This window comes from Podarcis erhardii (assembly GCF_964252035.2).
Source record: "Podarcis erhardii genome assembly, chromosome: 4".
Classification (NCBI taxonomy): domain Eukaryota; kingdom Metazoa; phylum Chordata; class Lepidosauria; order Squamata; family Lacertidae; genus Podarcis; species Podarcis erhardii.
Genome location: NC_138508.1, coordinates 33881242 through 33909228, shown reverse-complemented (window position 1 = coordinate 33909228; position 27987 = coordinate 33881242). Strand labels below are relative to the sequence as shown.

Here is a 27987-nt window from a genome sequence, read left to right as displayed (position 1 = left end):
TACCTGTTGTTTGTAGCAGGTTTTACCACTGTGGCTGCTTTGTCTGGAGAGGATTCGCTTCCTTTGTCTCTGCCTCAGCACCATATAAATCCGGATGTAGAGCAGCAGGGTCACCAAAAACGGAAGATAAAATGACACCACAGAGGAGTAGATAACAAAGTTGGGATTGGATATGGAACAAATATTTGGATCACCTGAGCAAAAAGACACATAGAAAAGAGAAGGTAGAGTAACTTTCATGCTACATATTTGTGTGTGTGCATAATAAAGGTATGGTTCTTAAAACAAATACAATATGTTTTTGTTTCTACAAACTAGTAAGATCTAAAAAATGTAGTTTGGAGGCTGAACATTTTCCAGTAGTCATTTTAATATCTCCCACAGTTGACAGAAGTCTTTTCCAGCTTGTTCTTGGAAAAAGGGGAAGCTGAGTTCTTAAAGCCGTAAGCCGTAGGAGGCCCCATGTTTGTGTACAAAGCCTGTGCTTCAAGGTATTGTTACTGTATTTACCTGTGGTGTTGAAGCCAAAGAGAAGAGGGCAGGAAACGGCAAATGCCAACAACCAGACCACTGCTATCATAATGGACACTCTTCGGCAAGAGCTGGGCCCTGTGCTGTACTGATAATGAACAGGCATAACCACTGCAGTGTATCTGCAAAGTGAACCAACTCCAAAGCAAGGGTGATGAAGACGGAGGAGTTGTTGTACAAGAAATGTATAGGGAAGGGAAGGGAATTCAGAAACAGAGGAAGAGAAGACAAAGTTGAATTCAGAGTGGAAGAAAGTAAAAGAAGAGAAGGGAAAACAGAATAAATTCAATGATGCAAAATGGAAGATGAGAAAAGTGAAAAACAATTCAGTAGTAATAGCCAGAGATTAAAAAAAGCAAGTGGTGTGGAAAAGAGATTGGAAAAAAGAGTCAGGTAAGTCAGTATCTGTTAATGGTAAGAAGAGGTAGCGAATCAAAGACATAGCCAATCATGACAAGAGATTTCTACAAGCAATGCTTTCTGCACACGTGTGTGTGTGTGTGCATGTCAGAGGATGTGGCCATGTGTAATGAATACCTGACTTGTGTAATGAATACCTGACTATCTAAAGAAGTGTGCATGCACACGAAAGCTCATACCAAGAACTAACTTAGTTGGTCTTTAAGGTGCTACTGGAAGGAATTTTTTTATTTTGTTTTGACTATGGCAGACCAACACGGCTACCTATCTGTAACCTGACTTTTTTGTTAATGAAAAGCAGCAGCTGGAGGCCATGATTTTGAGTGAAGGTACAATATCTAGAAAAGGGATTGTTAATCTTTTCCCATTTGCCTGCTCAAAATCACAATCTGTTTTCCTCCTTTGTGTGGTTTCAGCATGGGCAGCACCAGAGGGGGGGGGGAGTTCACCCCCATCAAAGAAGCTCACTCCTCACACTGCTGAACTCCTGTCATTAACATATACTGCTATTTTTCTTTCAGAGATCTTAACATATGGAATGCAATTGCCCCCCGCCCCTGAAATATACTTTGCTTCTTCTGTGCCCCACCCCTTTTTCTGGTGCTGTCACTGGGTTTCAGATGCATGACTGGGTGGAATAAAAATGGCCAGTGCAGAAATATTTTGTTCCCCTCCCCACTCCTTTTAAGTGAGTGTAAAAAAGGTTGAGGCGCTATTATATGTGTGTGCATGTAACATATGTATAGGCCTCATTCACACATTATGTTAAGCCAAGCTATGTGTTAACAGGACTGCATGAAATTGTTAGCTCCCAGAGATGAGCCTGCACCCACTTTGCTATCTGCCCCCCGTCTTTTTAGCACAGCATGACATGACAGATAAGTCAAGGTTTTTAGGGTGTTGTCCAAGCTGGGGAGGGACGCGGGTGGTGCTATGGGTTAAACCACAGAGCCTAGGACTTGCCAATCAGAAGGTCGGCAGTTCGAATCCCCGCGACGGGGTGAGCTCCCGTTACTCGGTCCCTGATCCTGCCAACCTAGCAGTTTGAAAGCACGTCAAAGTGCAAGTAGATAAATAGGTACCGCTCCTGTGGGAAGGTAAACGGCGTTTCCGTGCGCTGCTCTGGTTCACCAGAAGTGGCTTAGTCATGCTGGCCACATGACCCGGAAGCTGTACATCAGCTCCCTTGGCCAATAAAGCGAGATGAGCACTGCAACCCCAGAGTCGACCACGACTGGACCTAATGGTCAGGGGTCCCTTTACCTTTACCTTTACCAAGCTGGGGATTGTGGTTAATGTTTCTTCTCCTTAGCCGTAAAATGTAACCATAGGACTAACCTTAGGTACAGATTGTGCTTAAGGAGGAGGGAACTCTGGGATTCATCTAGCACGTTTGCACGGTCCTGATATGCCATGGCTTACCATGATGTATGAACCAGGCCATAGTTTGCTATCACATCTGCTTAACTTTATGGTTACTCAAATGATTCCCCGAGTTTACTTTGCTAACAAAGAAATAGTTTGGGAATCTAATGTCTGACACATACATAACACTATCATATGTGGCACAATTCTCTGACATGTTACGTGGCATGCACATATGTGGCACAATTGTCTTTCTACATAAATCCCTAACATAAATTCAACCCACTTCCCCATCTTAGCCCACCTGAGAACCTCCCATTTCTACACAGTTTACTGTTGTGCTCTTTTGTTCTTACCTGTCAATGCTGATAGCACAGAGATTTAAAATGCTGGCTGTGCACATCATCACGTCCATAGTAACAAATATGTCACAGCAAACACGGCTGAAATTCCAGACTCCTCCCATCACCTAAATATCAACCACAAAATGTCACTATTGGCATTGCACTGAATACTAACACACTGCAGTTGCTCCTTCCCATTAGAATTGTAGAATTGTTTTATATGGACTTGTTCGTAGCGGAAAGCTGTGTGGCTCCTAGGATTAAACTCATATATCCTCTTGCAGTTAGTCCTGCCTTTGAGAATTAAATGCTGCTCTAGACACAAATCTAGAAAGTGGGGAATGGACGTGGGGATATGTTAACTAGGTTCACCAGGAGATAGATATATATAGATATATATATATTTCCATCACAAAAGAACTGAAGCATCAAACCCTGCAAATAAACATTCAAGTTCACGCTTGCAGATCCGGGGAAATCAACACCCAGGGTTAAACTAGACATGACACTAAATGTGCCAGTCTCCCTGCCTGCCCCAGCTCCTTCCCTTACTTAATAGTAGGGGCAGGAAACCTATTTGCATTGAGGCTGCAGTGCACGGAGAGGTAAAATTTAGCTGATTCAGCAGCTGTGTTTGTTCAATTATTCATGGTGTATTTACCCAGACTACGTTACTGTAATACATTGCAAGTGGAACTGCATCTCCAAAATGTTCAAAAACTGTAAGCGGTGCAAAATGCAGCAGCTAGATTATTACATGGGGCCAACTACAGAGAGCATGTAATCCAACCCCAACCCCCAAAGCTTCACAGGTTGTCAGTTTGTTTTGGGGCACAATTCAAAGTTTTGGTATTGGTCTTCAAATTACCATGACCTGGATATCTAAAAGACCATCTTTTCCCTCATGAACCTGCCCACCAATTAAGATCTGTTCTGGAGGCTTTTGTTGTTGTTGTCCCCCACCTCCTGGGCTCTGAAAGGATACTGAAAAGAAGGCCTCTTCAGCAGTGGCACCCAAACAGTGGAACTCCGTCCCTGGATATATTTAGAACCAGAGAACTTATTAGGCCAGTATTTTTTTAAAAAATTTTTTTGCACAGGCTGCCTGATAATTAATTAACCATGGAGGCTTTCCTCAGTGTCCCACCATTGGAACTTTATCCCCCATGGAAATGTGAGGCCAGGCCTTCTTGTCTATGGTTGTATCCTGGCTTTTTAATTCCCTGCTCCGTGATATTTGGCTGGCTCCTATGTTGGTAACCTTTCGTTAAAAGTATGGCTGCTCAAGCAAGCATTATGAATTGTTTTCATGTGTAATTTTATGATTCATTTTGTATTGGCTATTTTGCTGAATTTTTGTTATCCACCTTGAGATCTTGAAAAAAGTGGGATATCAATAGGTTTTTTAAAAAAATAGAATAAAAAGTCTGGTGCCTTCTTCACCAACATTTAGACAATGGATGAAGGCCATGCTGTTCTCTCAGGCTTAATGGCTTTTTATGATATCTGCCTCCTTTTAATTGCCTGATCTGCTATTATTTTTAATTGAGTTGTTTGTCTTTTTGTTTTTATTGTGGTTTCTCATCTGCTGTTTTATTGTTTTGTTGTAAGCCAGAAAATAGCTTATCTCCTGAGTTTACGCCAATAAAACTTAGAAACGTGAGAAGTTAGGAGTCCAACGTTGTTTATTGCAAAGCAATAGGTTACAGTCAGATCGTTCCGCAAAACTGCAACCCTGCCTGGTGGTTCAGGCAGTGGTATTTATAAAATTTCAAACAAAGCATTTCAATTTTCACCAATCATATACATCATTACCTCATTTCATATTTAAAACACATGCACAATAAGCACTGGCAATTTAATAATAATAATAATAATTTATTATTTGTGCCCCACCCATCTGGCTGGGTTTCCCCAGCCACTCTGGGCAGCTTCCAACAAAGATTAAAAATACATTTAAATGTCTTCCCTAAACAGGGCTGCCTTCAGATGTCTGCTGATTAAGTTCTGATTCCCACTGTGTTCTGTTACATTTTGTTAGTGTGCATGTTGGGAACTTGTGTTATGTGTAGCCATTTGTGCCATGAGGCAACTTATGTTCTAGCTTTGAGCTGTATCTTTGTGATTCACATATTAGCTGTATTTCTGCCCCAATTTTTTTTTTTGGGGGGGGACAACTTGCAAGAAGGCTGATCGCCGAAGAATTGATGCTTTTGAATTATGGTGCTGGAGGAGACTCTTGAGAGTCCCATGGACTACAAGAAGATCAAATGCATCCATTCTTAAGGAAATTAGCCCTGAGTGCTCACTGGAAGGACAGATCGTGAAGCTGAGGCTCCAATACTTTGGCCACCTCATGAGAAGAGAAGACTCCCTGGAAAAGACCCTGATGTTGGGAAAGATTGAGGGCACAAGGAGAAGGGGACGACAGAGGACGAGATGGTTGGACAGTGTTCTCAAAGATACAAACATGAGTTTGACCAAACTGCGGGAGGCAGTGGAAGACAGGAGTGCCTGGCGTGCTCTGGTCCATGGGATCACGAAGAGTCGGACACGACTAAACGACTAAACAACAACAACTTGCAAAATCATCAGTTTCATAAAGTAACAGTCTACCACAACTTCTCTATTAGAAGCACACTCAAGGATTTACAGGGGTATACATCATCACATTTATTGTGGCCCTTTGGGCCACTGCCACAGTTTCTTAGTATTTTTCATGTTTTATTGAATTTTAATTTGTTTTATTGTTAGCCGTCCTGCGGCATGACAGGGTAAACATACCTCAAAAAAGCAAGCAAACTCATATTAAATATATGAAATTATCAATGCTGTATGAAACTGCTAAACCACAGTTGTTCTCTGGTCTGCTGTGGGCTGTATGAGGGAGCAAGGGAAAATACCTCTGCTTGTTCTTGCCAGCCATGTACTGCATAATATTTAGAAATTGACTTCATGTGTTTCTGCATAAGTTCCAGCAGGTTTTATTTAGTATCCACACTCCTATTCTACAACAAGCCAGGCCTAGTCAAGCAGCCATGATAGATTCTGGTAGGCCTCAAGTCAAATAATTGTTTTACACCAAAGGTGTTGTCATAAAACCATAGTCTACTTAGAGATCACTTCCTTGCGTTTTCCTTATGCTGTGTATATGACTATGCACTCTATCAAGGTGGGCTCTTTAAATTCTTCCCACTCTCTTTGTGCCCCAAGGGCACAAGGAGAAGGGGACGACAGAGGACGAGATGGTTGGACAGTGTTCTCGAAGCTACCAGCATGAGTTTGACCAAACTGTGGGAGGTAGTGGAAGACAAGAGTGCCTGGCGTGCTCTAGTCCATGGGGTCACGAAGAGTCGGACATGACTAAACGACTAAACAACAACAACAACAACAAAGCTTCATAAACTTGTGATTTCATGGGTTGCTGATTTCCTTCCTTCCTTCCAAACCTTTTGCTAGGGGGTGTCTCACAGCAGAGAAACTTCACAAAGGAAGACCACTCTTAATTTCCCATTAACCCACCATGAAATATGGATGGTCCCTTTCTCAGATGCTTTTATTTCAATCCACTTTTTTCATTAATTGCTGTGTCTTACTGGCATTTTTGCTGCTCATTTTAAAGGGGTGTACTGGTAGACTCACATAAATGATTTTATGTGAAATAAGGCTATATTTATGTGAGGACACCTGTCCTGAAAGGCAAGATATAAATCTTTTGAATAAGTCTGGCAGGGTGCTGGCCTTCTTTTGCCTCTTAAATACACTATCTGCCCTGTGAAGTTGGAAGCTGTGAGAGAGGATACCACTGAAAAGGCTTCTCTAGATCATGGTGATATTTACCTCAGTATTGTGCATGAGAAGCCATTCAGCATGTAGCACTCAGACCGAAAGAGTGTTCCTGAGCCGAGAAAAGACCTAATTAAAGGCAATTTAAACTACAAAATGCTAGTAAAAGCCATGGGAGTTGTGCTTGCTTTAAGGTCTGTGGAAGTGCCAAAATGAGAGATCACTCTGCCTGTTACTGATTTTTCAATAGTAATAAAAACACTAAATGCTAATGAGTGGCTGAAACAGGCAGCATCTGTTCAGCTGCCCTTCATAATTCTATAGCCCTAGGTTTGATTTACTCATCATTATTCATTATTGTTCTGTTTCATGCACGCTTTCCAACAGAGAGGCACAAGGCTGTTATTAGGCAGAGAGAGATTTGTTGCAGATGCACATAAAAGGTCTGAAATTTCCTGTTTTGATATATATACAACAAAAGTCCAGACTCTCTCTCTCTTTTTTTTTTTGCATCCAAACATCATTTGATAGGCAAATACTACAATTTAGTCTCTTGTGTGCACACCTCTACTACTAGGACACTAAATGTATAACATTAAGTCGAATAATAAATGAAACATGTTAAAATGAAGAAAAAATGTCATCAAAAGCAATTAAAACCAAACTTTTTAAAAAAACCAATTTCTAATAAAACATTTTGAATCTACTGCATAAGTTGGTCTTTCGGAACACTTATTCAAAAGCACTACATTAGAATCTGTCATGCAAGAGCTGTATTTTAAATTCAGCCAATTTGTGTGCAAGGTGGGATTATCCAAAAAGCTTAAATGTAAATAATCTAATTTTAATTTTTGCAAATAATCTAATTTTGTTGCCACAAAAAGATACACACCTTCAAAACGCACAGCTAATGCATAAATCTATTTAGGCTGCAATCTTATACCCATTAACCTGGGAGTAAGCTCCACTGAGTATCCACAATAGAGGAGGAATGACCACTGGGATGACCGTAGAGAGAAGAAACACCATGGTGCAACTGGGCGCCTTCATCTGTCCCAGCTGCAGGAAAGGATGTCTCTCTCATATTGGTCTCTACAGCCACAGCAAGCACTGCAACTCTCTAACAGTTTTGATTCCCCCACTCAAAAAAAAAAGGCACATTCCTCCATTGTCTCCTGAGACAGATGGATGCCTACCAACCGGCTCCACTGAACTCAATGAAACTTACTTCGAGTAGACATTTATAGGATTGTGCTGTCTATTGCTTGTAACATAAAGTGACATAGGTAGAACTAGTGTGTTGAACAGAAATATAGGTGTTCCTGAGAATTAGTCCCCTGTCATCTGAAACACTGAGGAGCAGTGTCCATCTATTTTCCCTGAATGGCCTAAGAACACAAGAAGAGCCCTGCTAGATCAGATCAAAGGCCCATTGACCCCACCATCCTGCCAAGCAAATGCCTACAGCAGACCTTCAAGCGGGACCTAAGTGTGATAGCATTCTGCCCACTTGCATTTCCAGGTAACTGGTAGATAGAGGCATCTCTCTCTCAGGGTAGCCTGTTCAGATTACAGTGAATGCAACCTTGCCATCAAAGGCCCGTATAGTTAAAGCTATGGTTTTACCAGTAGTGATGTATGGAAGTGATAGCTGGACCATAAAGAAGGCTGGTCGCCGAAGAATTGATGCTTTTGAATTATGGTGCTGGAGGAGACTCTTGAGAGTCCCACGGACTGCAAGAAGATCAAACCTATTCATTCTTAAGGAAATCAGCCCTGAGTGCTCACTGGAAGGACAGATCATGAAGCTGAGGCTCCAATACTTTGGCCACCTCATGAGAAGAGAAGACTCCCTGGAAAAGGCCCTGATGCTGGGAAAGCTGGAGGGCAGAAGGAGAAGGGGACGACAGAGGACGAGATGGTTGGACAGTGTTCTCGAAGCTACCAACCAGCATGAGTTTGACCAAACTGCGGGAGGCAGTGGAAGACAGGAGTGCCTGGCGTGCTCTGGTCCATGGGGCCACGAAGAGTCGGACACGACTAAACGACTAAACAACAACAACAACAGTGGTTAGGGTGAGACTAAAGTGGGGCACCCAGGTTTAAATCCCTTTCAGCCATGAAGTTTGTCGAATAGCTATAGGCCAGTCACTATCTCTCTTGTCTAATAAACTTCACAGAGTTGTGGTGAAAAGAAGAGGGTAGAGCCATTATGAGTTCCTTGAAGGAAGTGTGTGATACAGTGCAATGAATAAACAAATGAAGAATGCAAGCATAAAGGAGGAACCCACCAGATTTTAAAAGAATGGGCAGAAATCCATTCTTATTTACATCAATGCAGGTTTCAGCAATTCCACTGAAGCCAATACAATTACTGACAGCTGAAAATCAGATTAGAGACCTAATTTATTTTTTCATTATCTCAGCTATTTTTGCCTTCATTATATATAATTATTTTAATGGAATTTACTTCCATGAAAGTGTGTTTAGGATTGTATCCCAAGGCATTCAGCTATATCTTCCTAAAACAGATACTTTTAATGGACTGAGCACTCTACCTAAATCTCTTCAGAAAGCAATTAGTCAGTGCATCATTGAAAAGAGAAATGCTTGATCTGTTACTGAGTGAAGAGTGATATTGCCAGATGATAGAAGCTCCAAGCCATTGTGCAGCACTAGTAAGTGGAAATCCACTTAATTTGTTTGCCTTCATTTGTTTTCAGCTCTGCATTGTCAGAGGTATGGTAGGCACCTATGGAAATGGTGTTGTGCTGGTTGGTTGAAACATAACTATTTGCAGGGACATTCCTGAGCACTGATTTTTAGTACTATGGTTTCACCCAGTTGGCCCTATATGACCAACATATCCTGGGATATGTTGGTCATATAGATATTTCCTCAAGCTGCATAAGAAACCAACCTCATTAGGTGTACTAAGGATAAAATCTGTGGGAAAGGCACATGTTGGTGAAGAATCCAAAGTGGATTGCTGCCTGGCATCCGTAGTGTTGAAAGCAAGGAAGGCCTGCGATTAGGTCTTAGTAGCTCAACAAAGTAACATATTTTTAAAAAAAGCTTAATTCAAATGTATGTCAGCCCTTTTCATTTTTAGCCTATACCACATTTAGGAAAATGCATACCAGTAACCAGGTTTTATAGGGTGGTGCTGTGGGTTAAACCACAGAGCCTAGGACATGCCGATCAGAAGGTTGGCGGTTCGAATCCCCGTGACGGGGTGAGCTCCCGTTGCTCGGTCCCTGCTCCTGCCCACCTAGCAGTTTGAAAGCACGTCAAAGTGCAAGTAGATAAATAGGTACCGCTCCGGCGGGAAGGTAAACGGTGTTTCCGTGTGCTGCTCTGGTTTGCCAGAAGCAGCTTAGTCATGCTGGCCACATATGACTTGGAAGCTGTACGCCGGCTCCCTTGGCCAATAAAGCGAGATGAGCGCCACTATCCAAGAGTCGGCCACGACTGGACCTAATGGTCAGGGGTCCCTTTACCTTTACCTTTAACCAGGTTTGAGTCATTCACAGCAGAACTACCAGATACATAGAATTAGCTAGGACCCTAGAACACTTAATTGATAGGAATATTGGCTTAATCAACTTTCTTTTAGCTTTGAAACACGAGATTTGTTATATATGCCATATTTGAAAGAGTGGCATTTATTCTATGAGATAAATTACAGAAAGGTTATTCTTACAGCCATAATAGGTTTTTATTTTATTTTTTAAGTGATGAATCCCACAGCGATATTATTATCTCATCAGGGAGAACTGGCAGACCATTTGACACCTTGACTGGCGCCAGAAGCGTCCTACAGATTGCTATATGAAATGCTTCCTTTTTGTAGGTGCAGCCAAGCATGGTTGTCATCCGAGATCCTTAACCGTTATTCACCCCTACTTAAAATGGGCTAATTAGGATTATTCTTAAAACAAATCAGATTTATTATGTGAGTATTGCAGGTACGGATAACATGGCAAAACTGCATGGTTCACTGTTTTAACTATTGTCTTACGACCCTGAGTTCTCTGGACAAATACTCTCTATCTCCATCCGTTGTCAGCCACATACATTAATGCATGGGCGCTATTCTCTTGGATTCTAGGGCAGAATGTGCTACTTAATGGGCTGGAAAATTCATGGTCTGGAGAAAAGCTATTGGCAATTAGCTGAAGACATTTTCATCAAGGGCATGTGGACAAGTGATGTCAAATACACCTTTCAAGAAGGGACATCAGTATTCCAGCTGGGTATTCTTGCCTTTGCCATTCAAAGCATAATTCTGTCACCCCAGTCCCATAAATGCAAGTGATGTGTTGAGGCATATATTTGTAAGAGGAACTGTTTTTCCAAGTGCAGAAAAGTCTGCACTGTGGGAGGGCAACAGCTCTGTAGTACGTGTGGCATATGTGTGTTATTTATTTATTTATGTCACCTTAGCTTCTAAAATTAATTAAAAATCTATCTTAAAATCAGCTAGCAAGAAGCAGTGCAGCAACAAAATATTTGAATTATTTTATTGCACAGAATGTCTGTGAGCACTGAGATTGCAGTGTAGGTGGTGCTTCTGTTCAGATTGTGTCTATATTAGTATTTTCTGTCCCCTTCTTGGATCATATAATTCCAGATCTGTGGACAGGATGGGACTATTGGTATCTATTTAAAGAAAGTGTTCATTAATAAACAGTTAAAAGTTTGTAAACTCCACTCTGTTAAAATTATATGTTTCTATACCAACAATGCATAGACATGAAAATGCACATGGATATTTGTGCTTAGCAGCACTAATCTAACAATTGATACTCCTCTGTTATTCACTTTTTCCGCAAGACCTGGGCTACATTTTTCTTTTATGATTTAGTTATAAAACTAGAAGAAGCAGATAACACTCGGAGTCCATCACATGTGTGCAACAAAGAGGTTCCTCATGCTGTTTTTGTAAAATACGTAAGATACTTGGGTTGAAACAGTGACCTAGCCATAACCGAATGTCCACCTTTTCTGGTAATTTACCAGTTCAGTGTATCATCAAGTTAGGTCCCAGAGCCCTCTTTGTTGGATCAGTTTGGGCCCATATGATAACCTGCAGAATAATACAATAATCACACAATTTAAGGGTGGAGGAAGAAACAATATAGACCATGGGTAGGCAAACTAAGGCTTGGGGGCCGGGGCCAGCCCAATCGCCTTCTAAATTCGGCCTGCGGATGGTCCGGGAATCAGTGTTTTTATACATGAGTGGAATGTGTGCTTTTCTTTAAAATGCATCTCTGGGTTATTTTTGGTGCATAGGAATTTGTTCATATCCCACCCCTCCCCCAAAATAGCCTGGCCTCCCACAAGGTCTGAGGGACAGTGGACCGGCCCCCTGCTGGAAAACTTTGCTGACCCCTGATATAGACCATAGCTGTGGATGTTTACTGTTTTGTATAGTTCTAAATGGATGACAAAATTTGAGAGTATATTAATCATGCACAAAGACTAAAAAAGAAAAGAAAAGCCATAGGACTGGCAGCCTAAGTATACTGACCTCTAGGTATACTACCCATGGCATCACCAAAGTGGCCACAAGCAGGTCTGCCACTGCCAGGCTCACCACAAGGTAGTTGGTGGTAGTTTGCAGGCTACGTTCCCTCAACACTGCCAGGCAGACTAGGACATTCCCAAAAACGATGGCCAAGATCAAGATGCAGTACCAGAGGGCGTAGTAGGCATGAGACTGTGGTGATCCAGGTTCTGTGGAGTTATCCTGCCAGTATGGGGCTGATACTGTAGAATTCGGATTGCTAGTGATTCTGCTGAAGGGTGTCATCATGGGATGGAAGATCTGAAAAAGAAAGACACTGGATGAACATTGGTGTGGTGCACCAAGAACAGAGAATCTGTTTATATTTTCATATCACTGGCCAAATTATGCCACTGACTATGAGTGAAACCCTACAAGTCATTCATTTGTAAGATTGCTCAATGCCAATGAACTACAATCTGGGGAAAAATGATAGTTGTTTAATAGTGCCAGGAAAAGCATTGGGGTGCTTTAGATGAAAGTTATGGTTCTGTACTCACTAGGTTCCAAAGTATTTTACTTTTTGAGTTCCTATTCTTCCTTTCTCAATTCAAAGGAAATGGAAAAAGGGTGGCCACATTCAACACCAACATTCCTGTGCAGATTGTATTTTCAGTGTGTCTTACCACCCCAGATGTACTTTTTACATACCAGCCACAAAGAAGCACAATCACTATCATACCCAAGTGATCATGTGAGAAATTGGGGAAGGTGAAAACACACAGTAGATGAACCATTTTTGCTCCTTTCTACAAACTCTGAGGCCTGCAGCAAACAGTTGCTGGCAATGTTATAACTGGCCATGGGATATTTACTTAGGGAGTCCAGCAGGTTGCTCAGTGCCTACTGGAGATCAGTGCCCTGGGCAACTGTACGATTTTTCATACAACTACCTTTCAGTACCATGCAGTGGTATAATGTGAGGAACCTGATCTTCTTGAAAGAACCATGTGGAATTCACATTGAAAAATTAATCTGTGGGCATTAAGATTGATATGGGTGATGTTATCACCTTTGCTTTAGCAAAAACTGTCACAGGTTCCTCATTAGCTGTTCATTCCCAACAATGATTTGCTGAGAAACCAGTCTCCTTTACTGGGCTGGGTCCCATAAAGTCAAACTTAGTTCCGGACTGAACTACAATTAAAATCGACTACTTGCTGCTTTTTCTTGAGGGAATTTAAATTTAAAGTTCTGACAAAAATCTACTTGATTATTAGCATTCCTACACAGTGCTGAGTAGTTTCCAAGTAGAGAAAGAGGCACTGTTCCTGCACCATTGAACTTGCCTGATACAATCCTAGTCCAAAGTGGAATACAGCAGGAGGTACACTGCAGGGTGTTCAAAGTCTCTCATTCCCAATCAACCTCTGATGGTTCTCTGAAACCTATTGTGCTCCATTTAGCTTTGATATGACTTTTCCAGAGGTACTGATGCTATTCTTAGTGACTCAGTCTCAAGACAATTCCACAAAATAGACTGCCTCTCTGGAACTTTGCATCAGAATTCCATAGAACTTTTATGATGAGCATCAGCTGAAATTGGGTCATTACATTGCGTCTCTTGTTATATTAGGCTATATAACACTAGTCCAGGGACCTATCTGCACTGTGCAGCATGCAACGTGCAGATTTGGCCATTCTTGTTACTTTTTGTGGTACTCCAGAAGGGTATCTCGTCTTTACTGCACCAGTGATGATATCAGTGATGTACATGGAAGCCTTGGGGCATGTCTAGCATGACAATGTGGGACATGAGTTGGTTCCATACAGAGCCCAATACAGAATACATGTGTCCCAGTAGAACCCATAGCCATTGCAAAATCCTGATTTTCTGAGTATGTATGTAATTCAGCTGCAACTCCATTAGATTACTGCAATGCATTATAAGTGGGTCTGCCTTTGAAGGCAGTTTGGTAACTGCAGCTGGTGCAGAATTCGGAGGCCAGATTGTAGATGGGAGGTAGGTGGTCTGATCATATAATATTAATCCTGGCCTGACTGCATTGCCTGCCGAGTCATTTCTGGGCTCGTCAAATTCCTGATTTTGACCTGTATGGCCTTAGTTGCCTCAGGACACAAGTATCTTATGGACTGCCTATCTCTGCACAAACCTACCTGGCCCCAGAGTCTATCCTCTGGTGCCTTTCTTTATGTTGGGCCTTCACAGTGGTGACTCCCTGACTGTGGAGTGCTCCCACTGGCACCATCATCACCTTTTAGGCACCAGGCAAAGATGTTACTGTCAACCCACTATCAAGCAGATACTTTTCAGATATAGCAAGTTGAGCCTCTGCTTTTACTGTATGAGTAAGACTACTGTGGCAATGCTATTTGGCCTTTTTCTGGGCAATCTCAAGATACAAGCCAATGAATCCCTTTCTCACAATTTATCCCTCCAGGGCATGAATGATACACATGGACTTCAGAGCGTGAAGGAAGCTTAACCTGCTTGTGCCTGTCGTAAGTCCCTGTTCTGGGGATAATTAGAGGTAATTTGATATATTTCCTCTTGGCAACATAGAATATAATTGAACTAGAATCCTTTGTCCCAGCTGGTGAGGCACGTTTGACAACAATAAGAAATCAAACCTTTAGTGTCATAGGCCCGGTCCTGTGGAACACCCTTCCAATCGAAATTCAGTGGGCACCTTCTGTGCCAACTTTTAAACACCTGCTGAAAACTTTTCTATACTGCCAGGGTTATGCAGGCAGTTAAGAGTACACCCCCCATAATGTTCTACTGATGCTTGCTTTTAATTTCTTTTTGTTTTTAACTTGCTTTTAACATTTTGTGATTTTATTGTTTGGTTTTATGTTTTTCTACTACTGTAACCTGCTGTGATATATTTTTATGACACAGTGGTATATAAATATTTATTTATTTATAAATAAAAATACAGCTTATTTTTATATGATGTCCCCTGGGCAGAAGGCTTAAGGACAGGGTGTTGAGATATTCTAGGCTAGGGATTGCTCATATGGACATTGAAGAAGAGCTTGAATAATGCATCCCTCAAAGCCAAGCATTTTGCTTGATGAAGCTTAAGGAAGGCAGGACTTTTCTTTGGGGAGGTTAAAGAGATAAAGCAACTCAGCGTGATGGTAGCAATGCTTGTGGTTTGGGGAAAAATCCTTCCTTAGAGAGAGAAAAATGTGCAGGTTTATGGAGCGTTATTTCAGGGATCATTTCTTTCTTTTTTAAATGTATTTTTATTAAAGATTTTCTTGATTTACAAAGGTATGTGTAATGTCTCTCTCTCGTATTTCCCCCCCCAGGTAACTTTAAAAAAACAAAAAACAAATTGGTTACATTTGTTGAGACATTAGGAAGAATAGGGGGAAAGAGGTGGAGGGGGGAAAGATGAGTGGGGGTGGGGTCGGGTGGTGATGTTTCTATTTTACTTAATATATGTGGGGTTTTGTGTCAGAGTTGCTTGTGCAGGTTCTCTGCTGTTCACTTGTGTTCCTTTGGTGGTGAGAGAGGTTGGGGTTGGCCTAGGGTGTGGCTGTTCATTTGTGGTTGGCTGTGGTGATCTTTGTTTTCATGTGTGTGTGAGTGGGGTGGGTGGATGTTTTGGATCAGGTTGGCCATATTGATTTGTATGCCGTTGGTGGATTTTTGTCATGGTCTTGTTGGGCTGTGTGTGTGATAAAGGGGAGCCATACTGGGGTGAAGGTGTCTTCTTCTATTTGTCCCCGTGTTAGTTTCAGTTTATTGGTTAATTTTTCTAGTAAGGCTGTTTCCCATACTATTTGATACATTGGTCCATCCTTATTCCTTCAGGGATCATTTCTAAAAAATATTTAATATTCTTTAATCATGAATGCTTGATTGGAGATGCTTCAAACACATTCAGAAAAAAATTACTGCTTCCTTAACTGCATACAAGTTTGGAGTTAGGCTCAATGTTGAGCCTGAGCCTGTGATTTTATGATGGGATTTTTGCAAAAAAGCAGATCGCTAAAATAGTCAAATCACTTCCTTAGGTAAGTAACCTGTTCAGTACAGTATCTGCTTTGTAATAAAAACTGGGCAATGGGTTATCACAGAAACCAATTAGCTAAAGGTGGCATGCCATTCCTCGCCAACCTCTGGCTAGAGGTGTTGCCATTAGTGTGTGTGTATGTGTGAAAGAGAATTAAAAGAAACGAGCCGGAAAGACACAGGGGCCTAATTTACTCTCTAAGAGAATTCAGAGCTATGACTTTGGTGCCCTACTCAATACTTAATGGGGGAGCAAGATCTGCTGGAGTGTTGATGCTGTAAGCCTTGTATCACATGCTGCACTTGAATATATGTGTAGATAAACGGTATGTCATAGAAACATTGTATGTCTCAAATGTTTCAAATGCCCTTAATTCCAAGGAAACCCAATTTATGCACTGGGACCCCTGAAGCATTTCACCACTCAGAGATTGGGGGTTGCATAACTATCTTAAGTCATCTGAGTTTGCTGCTAATGTTTTCTTCCTTGCTGCAATCTTATTATAGGCTGCACTTTTGTATATCTCCTGATCTGTTATAATGGCTTTAGTTTGAAGGACACAGCACAGTACAAGAGACTGGACTGTATAACTTTTTATATTGCTTTTACTTCCACATTTCTAAGATTTGATGCACATACATTCTTATATATCTATTGAAATCTCATCACTTGGTGTACACAGCTGAATATATTAACAGTCTCCACTGACCATATTTTGTTAGGCATGATATGAAAACTCAGTTTAGTGGTTGGACTGTGTTGGGTATTTTCAGACATGGAAGTCAAAACCTGGCATTGCAATAATTAATTTTCCTTTCACTGTGCTTAAATATGCATGCGTAGCCTGATCTTTGACTGAAATGGCTTGTCAAAATAGTAGTCTGAAACAACACATAAGGCTTATTTTGGTTTCTGCTTACAGTGCAAACCTCAAATGAAATTCCCAATTATTCACACTACGTAAGATTCTGCTGTGAGCTCTGTTCATTGAAACAACCGTGTGCCCAATGCACTTTATAGCAACCAGCCTTGACATCAAAAGTAATTACTGAGTGACAATGGCTGTAATCATATTCCCAGTTATCAGGTATCATTTCCATTTGCTGGTTCCAAAAACAATCAATAGAACCCAAAGTGATTCCAAATGTGTTTTTATTGGGTAACTGTGCCAAATGAGAGCAAGCTTCAGAACTAAAAACTTAGTGGTACAACTTAGTGGTACAAATTAAAAGCTTACTAACCTTCATCATTATAATCATAATCATTTGGGATCATATCTGTATTTTTCTGAAACTCCCCTATTTTCGTTTCCACTCTCCTTTCCCTTAATAGGTCATTCTCAATCTACTTCACCTATTCTTTATAGCCCAATTTTTATGACTTTCATTCTTTTACTTCCTTTCAATTACAGAAGTTTGTGCATCTATTTCAAGGGCAAAACTCTGATGGAAATACCAGAATCAAAACAATTTTCTCACAGGTCAGTGTTTTAGGTCATGTGAGATTATATATACAGCTTGAAAAATGTGTGTGGGTACATATACATGTGTACATGCATGTATGCACATGTGTATGCACACATACAAATGCATCCTTAAGTCTGTGTTTGCTCATTTCACCATTCCGGTACGCTAGATATTCAAATCCCTCAAATTATTTTAATTACAGCACCGACCTGAAAACAATAGCACCATTCTTTCAATATGACTTACTTTGTTGGGGCAGGGCTTTCTTCTTAGAAAAGTCACTTTTAATATATACAGGACTTTCAAACCGACAGCCTTTCTAACTGCTGCATTGAAGTGAAGGGGCACAAAACAAAATTACAGTATCTCAGGATTGTCAAGAGCTACTTTGCCAGTTATAGCAAGCGACAAACATCAACCTCCCTTCCACACACCTTTTTGAAAAGGTCTTATAGAGGGAGGAGAGTGTTTAAAATTAACAATCTTTACTACATTGTGAAAGAGAAAACATTAAAAAGAACAAGCTCTCTCTATCCTGTCCTCCAGGTGATAATGCACAGAATACAATCCCCCTCCTTGAACCATAGGTAGTTTATAGCCTTGACAGGTTTATTCTTCTTCTTAGGCATATGGGTTTTCTTTCCGGCTGTTAGGTGTTTTAAAAGATTTGCAAAGAGCATAGGTTAAAAGCAGGAAATCTTACAAGACAAATGCAAAAGAGGAAAACAATGACTTACCCTCATCCGTCTGATTCAGCTCTGGAAGGATATAGAGAACATGTTAGATTCATGTGGCGCTGTAGCCATATGCCTCAGGGGACTCAAACTTTGCCCTTCCTGAGACATTGCAACTATGTAAGAATACAAGAAAAAAATATTCCATATTTGCCTCAGAGATGTAGGACAGTGATCTAAAAAGTCTTTACGTCACTTTGGACCTGATTTATATCCATACATTTCCCATATGGCTTTCTGAAGATCTCAATGACCAGCTGCTTGGTGTCTCTGTCCTTGGTGCTGATAGAATAAGCTGCTGCTCCCTACCTCCTCTTCTCCCCCCCCTTCATATTCCAGTTCTACAGCATCACCTCTCTGCCTTTCCTCTAACTTTATCAGCCTCTCTTACATACTGCTTGCTTTTCCTGCCAGTCTGTGCCTCTCAGATATCTTGGAAGCTGAAACTGAATGTCTGTCGCCTTTGTCTTATTCATGCTATCCATGTGTTGACAATTTCAAAATCCATTAGGTGGAATGTCATGCAGAATACAAATTCAAAACATTAAGTGTTCTTGGAGGTGGGGGGAATAGTTAAAGTGAGGAATAGTCTACTGATTGAACATTAGGTTTGGTTTTCACAGGCTGCTTGGGTTCCACAGACTAAAATCATACTGAGGTGGGCTCAGGTGTGAATCCAATGAAGATGCTGAACTCTTATGAATTCTGAATCAGTTCTGCATGCTTACCAAGCACAATTCAGATTATTTTCCATGGTGTTTTAAAGGGAGATGGCCTCACTGAGAAAAATGCTATCTGTAAAATCTTAACAACTGTTGAGGCCAGAGATTTAATATTAATGATGCTGTGTGGTAGAACATGTAGTTTGCATGTGAAAGGTTCCAGGTTCAATCCCCAGCATCTCCAGGTACGGCTAGGAAATATTCCTGCCTAAAATGCTGGATAACTATTCACAGACAATATGAGCCAGATGGACCGATAGTCTATAGCGGTATAAGGTAGCATCCTATGGAGCACTTAATAATAATAATAACAACAACAATAAGCCTTACCTGTGAATGCAAGACAGTTTTTTCTTATCTGAATGTTAGACTAAAATTTTATATGGCTATATTATTCATTCATTCACTGTACAGTGGTGCACCGCAAGACGAACGCCTCGCAAGACAGAAAACCCGCTAGACGAAAGGGTTTTCCGTTTTGGAGGCGCTTCGCTAAACGAATTTCTCTATGGGGTCGCTTCGCAAGATGAAAAAATCTTGCGAGTTCCCACGGGTTTTTTCCCGTTTTTTTCGCCCTTTTCCTAAGCGCTAAGCCGCTTAACAGCTGATCCGCTGATAAGCCGCTTCTCAGCTGATCGCTAAAAGCCGCTAGACCGCTAATAGCGCTAATCCGCTAAGCTGTCAATGGGCTTGCTTCGCAAGACGAAAAAACCGCTAGACGAAGAGAATCGTGGAACGGATTCTTTTCGTCTTGCGAGGCACCACTGTAAATTCAAAATATAACTTTAGGATGATTTGATTGAAGAATTTGCTTTTAAATTTCAGAACGCTTTATGAAAGAGCAAAGACTTGCTGAAAAAATTCTTTCCATGATTAAATTGCATATGATACTTCACCCTACATGTAGCCTCATACCAGCACACAATGGATGTGTGTGTGTGTGTGTGTAGATAACACAACCATCAAGCTCTAACCCAAGATGCTGATTACATAACATCCAATCCCCATGTGATGTGATAGGGGGATAGTTTTGCTCAGGGGATTGCAGGCCCATCATACCATTCACTTTTCATTTAAAAATATGAATCTATGTGCACCCTTACATGAGACACAGAGAATGCACAGCCACCAGAATCTCATAAAAAAAAAGTGGGTGGGGGAAGAAAAGATTGATTAGATCAGGGGTCAGCAACCTTTTTCAGTCGTGGGCCGGTCCACCGTCCCTCAGACCATGTGGTGGGCCGGACTATATATTTTTTTGGGGGGGGGGGAATGAATGAATTCCCTTGTCCCACAAATAACCCAGAGATGCATTTTAAATAAAAGGACACATTCTACTCATGAAAAAACAGGCTGATTCCCGGGCTGGATTGAGAAGGCGATTGGGCTGCATCTGGCCCACGGACCTTAGGTTGCCTACCCCTGGATTAGATGCAGCACTACGGGAGGGAAATTTTCCACTGCTCTTTGCCACTTTAAAAATGAAAAGCAAATTTAGATTCCCCCCCCCCTTTTTAATTTAAATTTAGAAGTTCTCAAAACAGCAAGGGCACGGAACACATCATCAATGGTGTTATACATAAAACTTAATAAGTGCCTAGAACATCCATGGACAATTATAATTGTACTGGTTTATTATCCAAGAAAGGCATTACATTTTCCTGTTACAAAATACTCAGTACTCAGAAGATCATTGTAGCAGAAGCACATCTGGAGTGAGTGTAACAAATGAATAGCCAATGTACATTCATTATGATGAAATGGATTGGGCAGAAAGTTTTTATGTGCAATTAAGAATCAGTTAGATCTAGGCTGGATCTAGACACATCAAAGAAGCGTTTCAGTTTAATAGCGTAAATTTAAACAGGGAAAACAGGTAGGGGAAAAACTGGCACGTCGCCATCTGGTGGCACAATGTTATATCACACATACAACGAATATAAATCACTTTTTCTGTACCATGGAGTCCATGGATTGGAAATATAATTACTGGCTAAAAAGTAGATATTGCTTTTAGGTTACATGCCAGAAAGGGAAATTTAATGAAAGCTAGAAATTGGAACAAATTTGCAATATCTGAAACAATAATGGACAAACATTTAAAACCACCTTACACTTTGGGGTATCAGATGCTAGACTGTTGAAGGTGAATTCTGGACTGCAGTTAGGGTGTCTGTATCCATGTGGGTGTCATATTTCTGCATGCCCCTTAATGTAAAAATGACAACAACTCTCCATGTAGCAAACCAGCATAGCCCCTTTCCTGGTGTGCTAGTTTACCACATGCAAGGAGCTCTTTACATGGAGGCGCAATTAAAAATATAACTCCCACCTGCAGTCTAAAGTGGTAATATTCAGAATGCAACCCCCTCAACATACCCCCCTCATACTGTATAATGTGAGAACGGTTCTTAGTTGCCCGATTACAATGGATTAGATATGGAGCCATGCAAACCACACGTAGCAAGGTGGGAATGAATAAAAATGAAAATGTCCCAAATGGGCTTGAAGTGGACTCAACTTTATTGGCTGCGTTTCGTGGTGTTTGGTATGACACAGGGCAGGGATCCAGTCACTGGCTTGCTGGCCAATGTCACTATTGAAACCCAACTGCTGGAATAATGTTAAAGGGAGTTGAATGATCTTCCCGCACCCAGCATGAACTACTATGGGTGTGGGTGGGTGTGCTTTTGCAGCCTGGACATGTGGAGTCCATCCCAACCTCCTCAGCTGGGCTTGAGTCTTTGAACAGGAACCCCAAGGCTCTTTAATCAATGTTAGTGTACATCAATAACCACAAAGCAAATGTTGCTGTGAGGAAGGGTAAATTCCTTCCCAGCCCCATCAACTATCACCTACCCTCCATCTACTGCAACCAGAACAGCTTGTTAACATAGACTGGGGCAGAAAAGTCAACATCAACAGTACCAAAGCCACAGACCAGCCCTCTAAGGCCCAGGAATGGACAAAAAAGCACACTGTGCCACCAGTGAGCTCCCAAGGGTGGGGTTTTATTACACTACTGCACAGCTGAGTAGCCACTTGCTGTGTGTCCATTCCAATCAGACCCACACTCATCCAAATCCACATGGGTGGACAACTAGGGTCCTTGTTTAGGAAGGGACCCAGGACGTCCCATCACAGCTGAGCAGGTATTTCAGCCTTGGCCTCTTACAGTTAAATGCAACACTAAGCCACATTGAGACCTAACACAAATGCATTGCTTCTTTGAGATACAATATTGTGATTCCAGAATAAAATCAAACTGAACCAAAAAAGTAGACTTCCTCAGAGATTTGATAAAGTTTTGCCTACGTGACTTTCCCAGCTGTATCAAATGGCATGTTTCTACTACTGTTTACAAACATTCTTATTAATCTCAGTTTTTACCAGCTGTGTTCCCAGTTGTATTGAGCAATCAGGTGGCATAGACTTATATTTTAAATAATAACATATCCAGGTGAGGAGGACAGTGCTTGGTAAAAAAGGGATGTGATGTATATTGCTTCTGCCTTATGGCACCAGAGTTTGTGCTTCTTTGTGAGACTTTTGTACTACAAAAAAAAGTAAACAGATTCCAAGCCCATCTGAACATTTTCTTTAAAAGAACACGTGTTCCAAGTACTATACTAAGTGTCCTAGCTTTAAGAATGTGCACTGTGCCTCCAACAGCCGCATCAAGAATTTTGATCAGCACTGTGGCAATTTAGAGAGTCAAGAGCAGGAGAATAATGTGATGAGTTATTAATAGTTTACACAAATTATGTATATGAGCAGGTATGACCTAAAACTATCACCATCAGAAGTCTAAAGCCATTTGATGATAGGGGAAACTAGGCAGTCACAGTAGCAATAAGGGATAGTTTGCTGGTAGTTCACATGGGACTATGCAGGGACGATATTAAATCAGTTTCGGTGGCGCAATAGTTGAGAAGGGTAAATGCCAGATCTAAAATATGTTGTCTTTAAAGGTAAAGGGTAAAGGGACCCCTGACCATTAGGTCCAGTCGTGACCGACTCTGGGGTTGCGGCGCTCAACTCGCTTTATTGGCCAAGAGAGACGGCGTACAGCTTCCGGGTCATGTGGCCAGCATGACTAAGCCGCTTCTGGCAAACCAGAGCAGCACATGGAAACGCCGTTTACCTTCCCGCCAGAGCGGTTCCTATTTATCTACTTGCACTTTGACGTGCTTTCGAATTGCTAGGTTGGCAGGAGCTGGGACCGAGCAACGGGAGCTCACCCCGTCGCAGGGATTCGAACCACCGACCTTCTGATCGGCAGGTTCTAAGCTCTGTGGTTTAACCCACAGTACCACCTGCCTAAAATAGGAATAATTCTTTGTTCTTAGTTTTTGTGTGTGTTATTTTCTAGAGACAGAAAGGTTTAAAGGTGTAACACTAAACTATGGTTTAGCTTTACATCAGGCTTCCTCAACCTTGGCCCTCCAGATGTTTTGAGACTGCAATTCCCATCGTCCCTGACCACTGGTCCTGCTAGCTAGGGATCATGGGAGTTGTAGGCCAAAAACATCTGGAGGGCTGAGGTTGAGGAAGCCTGCTCTACATGAACTAACTTATTCATCTCCTGGTGTTGCATGTTCCTTCTTTCTATCTCCTCTCCATTATAACTGAGAGGAGGAGTTCAGAGGATTTTGCTTCTGCTTTTAGTTTACCACAATCCATTAACTCATCTGCAATGGGTGGGAAATGTGATTAATGACAGCCCTCGTCAGGCATTCTTCATCCAAGTAAACATACAATGGAGGGTAATGGGGATGAGTGTGACAGATGTGCTCCCCTCACCATTCCTGTTGCCCTCCTTGTATTGAAAGTGGAACTTCTGAAGCAGGGAACCCCTTGTACTGATGAATATTCCCCATGTGTTTTAGACCCCTTAAATGGCCTGAATGGTCTAAATTATCTTAAATGGTTAAACCTTAGGGCCTCAACTCCCCCCACAACTCAGTGGGGAATGACAGGAATATTGCAAGGGGTGGATCTAATCCCTGTGTCAACTCCCTCATATGTCTACTCAAACTCAAGAAAAGAATGCTGAAGAGGGGTATTAGCAATGGCTGATTTAAACAAGCCAACTTCATAAACCACAGTTTGAAGTTGACTTGGTTGAAACTAACCACGGTTAACATTGACCGCAGTTAGAAAGTTTGGAGAAAACACCAAATCTTGGTTGAGCAAAGCAAAGCTTCCAAATTCCTCCTTCTGGCCATACAGGGAAAACAGATGGGACAAGGGAGTGCCTGAGTCAAGAAGTAGGCTAGATTTGTTCAAACCATGGTTTGGTGTTATGTACAAACATACTCCAAAGATGATTACATACTACCCAAGCTACCACTGTAGCATAGTCTGTACTAAATAAGCTTAATGGTTTGTTTGCTTTTGGGAGGTGTTTTTTTAAAATTTTATTCGCTATAGCTTTATCTGTATTCACATATATGAATTGCACAAAAAGGACAGGAAGCAAGAGCTCTTCTCTATTCAGGGTTGCTCCCTCAAGGACAATGTACAAGGTGAACAGCATGGCCAAAGTTTTTAATTGCCTGCATTTTACATGCTCCAGGATTTAATAGGATCTTTAGCTGTCAAAGATGTCAGTGCATTTCTAATAGATTTAACAACAAAATCTGAACCGACAGTTTAATTCTTAACACAAGCTGCTTGAAGCTGAGGAGCAGTGTTACACCCCTGCAGTTTCTTGTGCCAAACAAAGGAAGAATATGTTGAATATTCTGCTTGGTTTCTTTTTAGTACAATGAAAGCTTGGCTTTACCAAGACAGCTAATGTCTGTCCTGCAAAATCTCCATCCTTAAGAAAAGACTGGGATTTCCAACTGGTGCAATGTGGTCCTTTAGAAGCGACAATAAAAATTGTAACCTGTACTGCATTGTGTGCATTCTGATGGGACAAGACAAACAAAAGCTGGAATAGAAGAACCTTGCTAACACAGATTACTTAATGTGATACTGTAATGGTTATGTCCTGTTGGAAAACTGTTCCACCTAAAATACTGCAGTCAGGTAATTGCAAGAGTCAGGATGCAGGCTCAGAATTCTGAAGAACTGGGATTTACAAAACTGGAATTCTCAATCGTGTTATCATGTTCAGCTAAACAAATGGAGGAGTGAAAATAGAAGGTGACTCTGTGGGTTGTTTTAAGTCATGCAGGAAATCTGTGCCAGAACCAAGAATAGAATCCAACTTTTTTTACTCTTAAAACCAGCTTAGGAGAGTTGTGATTGGTGAAGTCAGTTTTAAGTATGTTGCTGGTACTATATTAGCTATGTAGTTATAAAGCATTTTATGTGAATTGGTTTTAATTATTTGTATTATATATTTTGTTTTGTTATATGTTACTGAGCAAAATACTGGGGGTAAATATATGTGTAATCACCCCTGAAACTGTGGGATAGAACGGAAGAAACCATTTGTCAAGAAACACTAGCTTATGACTGAAAGAGGTCTGAATGCCTGTCTTGAGGGCAGAAATATCTTTCTGTCTGGATTATGTGAAAAGCAGAAATGCTGACAAGGCTTTAGTCAAGCTAAGGCAATGCACCAGTGTGAAGAAGGTTATGTTATTATTCCACACAGGTTATGTTGTTATTCCACACAGCTAGCATAGGAGCCAACTCCAAGGTCCTGAGGTCGTCCCCCCCAAAGTATTTGAGGGGGCTGGGGTCCCCCACAGTTGATAGTCATTGCCATTCAAATGATGTGCGTATGTTGTGTCATGTGATAGATTTATGCAATATGCAGGGCTACCATCCCCGTTTCCTCCCCCCACCACCATATTTTAAGTTGGCACCCTTGGCAGCTAGTATCACTTTAACTCCTAAAACAATGGAAGACTGCTTCTGCAGGTGTTTGTCCCATGACCTGTTACTACTTACCCTATGATTGCTGGGTTGAAGTACAGTATAAAAATATCCAAATATTTAAATGGTCAAGGCAGGACAGCTTTCCCAATGGGCTTTTTAAAAAAATCAATCACTTTCACTGCTCTCTGCTCTTTTAAAAGCGGCATACATGCTCCTGCTACAGCTGCCATTTACACCTTCAGTGAAAATGGTATATTTATTTTTCTAGCCATCTAAAACACCCAGTAGGTATACTGAGCAAACCTTGTGATGTGCATGAAATTTCCTGGTAGCACTCACCCTTCTAAATGACAAAACACCTGATGCTTTGAGACTTGCATCTTCATCTGCTAGTTTGCTCCTTCTCTGCCTGGGCCATTTTTTGATCCTTTCATGTATTCATGACAGATAAACAAGAAGCACAGAAAGCATACAGGAAATGATGGACCCATTTCCCTCACATTGGAAGTTACAAACTGATTCATGCAGCAGACTGCACGGCTGATATTTAGCATCTGATGCCAATACAAATTTGCAATGTGGCCTATTGGAACCAAAGGGAAACCATATAAAAATTGCTTTGTGTTTATGTGTGTATATGATAGGCTTCCAAACTCCATCAAATATACAGGTGAACCCTTTCATCACACTCACACAGCTATCTGCTGCTGTTACTGCCAGTGGTGGTTCACTGGTAGCAGCTGTGGAAGCTCAGGCTTAATGACCTGGGTTTGCACTAAGAGACAGCTGGAGTCAGTCAGGGCCTTGCCCTCCCAGACCAGGTGGAAAAGGCCTGCAAAGCAGGGAGTAGGACTCACAGCTGATTCCTTCTTAGTAATTTATGCCTCTTCCTATAGTCCTCTTCTCCTGCCCCATTCGTTCTAGGAACTCCATAAACTACTCTTTTGGTGGATTTGGCCATGTTAATTTCTGTCAGGAAATGATGAGATGGCAAAAGGGCATGCCTGCAGTATTGTGACCAGTCTCACCAGGTATGAATTATAATAATTACTTTTAGAAATTTTTTCTTAAGATGGGCTAACAAAATTTCAGGATTGTCTTTTAACCGTGTTGAGAATTACAAACAAACAAAAATAATTATTGCAATGATCCCAAAGTTCATGCTTGCTTGGAGAGAATGGAGCTACACCATAGCTTTCTCATCTTTTGAAGGACACAACTAATACATATGGTAGCCACCCTATCCTCCTGTATCTCTCCTTAAGATTCAAGTGTTAGCATTGTGCATCTGGTAAAATGCCGAATGGTAACACAAGGCAGATGGTCACTGGAGACTTGTGATATTTCTCTAATTTATTCATTTATTTATATCTTGGGGTTTATTTAAAAATTGACTCACCGAAGCTGTGTAGTGAGAGCTTGCCCTATTTAAGTACATATTCTTTCTGACAATTCCTCTCACGCTCATCCCCCAGTTTCTACCGTTGCTCATGTTAATGTTTTTCTAAGACGAAAAGCTTTTCAGGGTATGGATTTTCTTATTCAGCCCAAACCTAGTATTTGCAATGCCTCCATTCTGAAAGAAATTCCCCACTGTTTAAAGGAACAAAATCCGCTTTATTATGTACAGTAGACCTTGCCATGCTTGGCTTTGTTTAATGTGATGACTGTAATAAACAGCATGGTGAGATCCAAAAGTTCCCCCTAAAATACAGCATTCTTTTGGCATTTGTTCCACACAAGTGAATAAAGAAACCCACAGTGACAGTTCTTCAGAGTAAACCTCTTGTATTCATGAGAAGCAGCTGTGCTCCTGGCTGGGGAGAAATTGATTGCCATGAAGCCAAGGTATTTGCATATGAACTGAAAAGGTGGATTCTATTGATGAAAACCAGGCCAATGAAACATCCTTTTATTAAAAAAAACACCCCCTCATTTCTGCAAACACTACCAAGGGGAAGGTAGTTGAGGCGGGAACCGCCTCAAATATATTATCTCCCAAGTCTCCTGTTTGAAAGGAGTACAAGTAGGCTTTTGAACTACCGGTCGTTCTACATTTCTTATCTTTATAGAACCAACATAGCTACTAAATCTCTGACTGAAACCATCATTCTAATGAAATGAAACACAATTTTACGCAGCACAGCAGGTTTTCCACTGAGACACATTTACAAACTCTCTATAAAGCTTCCTCATTTTAAATATACCAAATCACAAAAAC

At 41.2% G+C, this 27987-nt stretch overlaps 1 protein-coding gene and 1 long non-coding RNA gene across 2 annotated transcripts in view; one reads left to right on the top strand and one right to left on the bottom strand.

Annotated features, from left to right (window-relative positions):
- Positions 1-18658, bottom strand: part of DRD3 (dopamine receptor D3) — a 28230-nt gene extending 9572 nt beyond the window's left edge. The window contains exons 1-5 of the mRNA XM_081859743.1: positions 18211-18658; positions 11983-12279; positions 2673-2785; positions 511-653; positions 4-194 (exon numbers count right to left, since the gene is read on the bottom strand). Of these exons, the coding sequence (XP_081715869.1) occupies positions 4-194; positions 511-653; positions 2673-2785; positions 11983-12279; positions 18211-18216 (750 nt within the window). The 5' untranslated portion in view covers positions 18217-18658. The remainder of the gene's footprint in view (positions 1-3; positions 195-510; positions 654-2672; positions 2786-11982; positions 12280-18210) is intronic.
- LOC309340798 lies at positions 137-26797 on the top strand. The gene is made up of 4 exons (XR_014156102.1): positions 137-224; positions 14421-14510; positions 17419-17493; positions 26691-26797. It is a non-coding gene; the product is annotated as an uncharacterized lncRNA (long non-coding RNA).
- The last annotated feature ends 1190 nt before the right edge of the window (positions 26798-27987 follow it).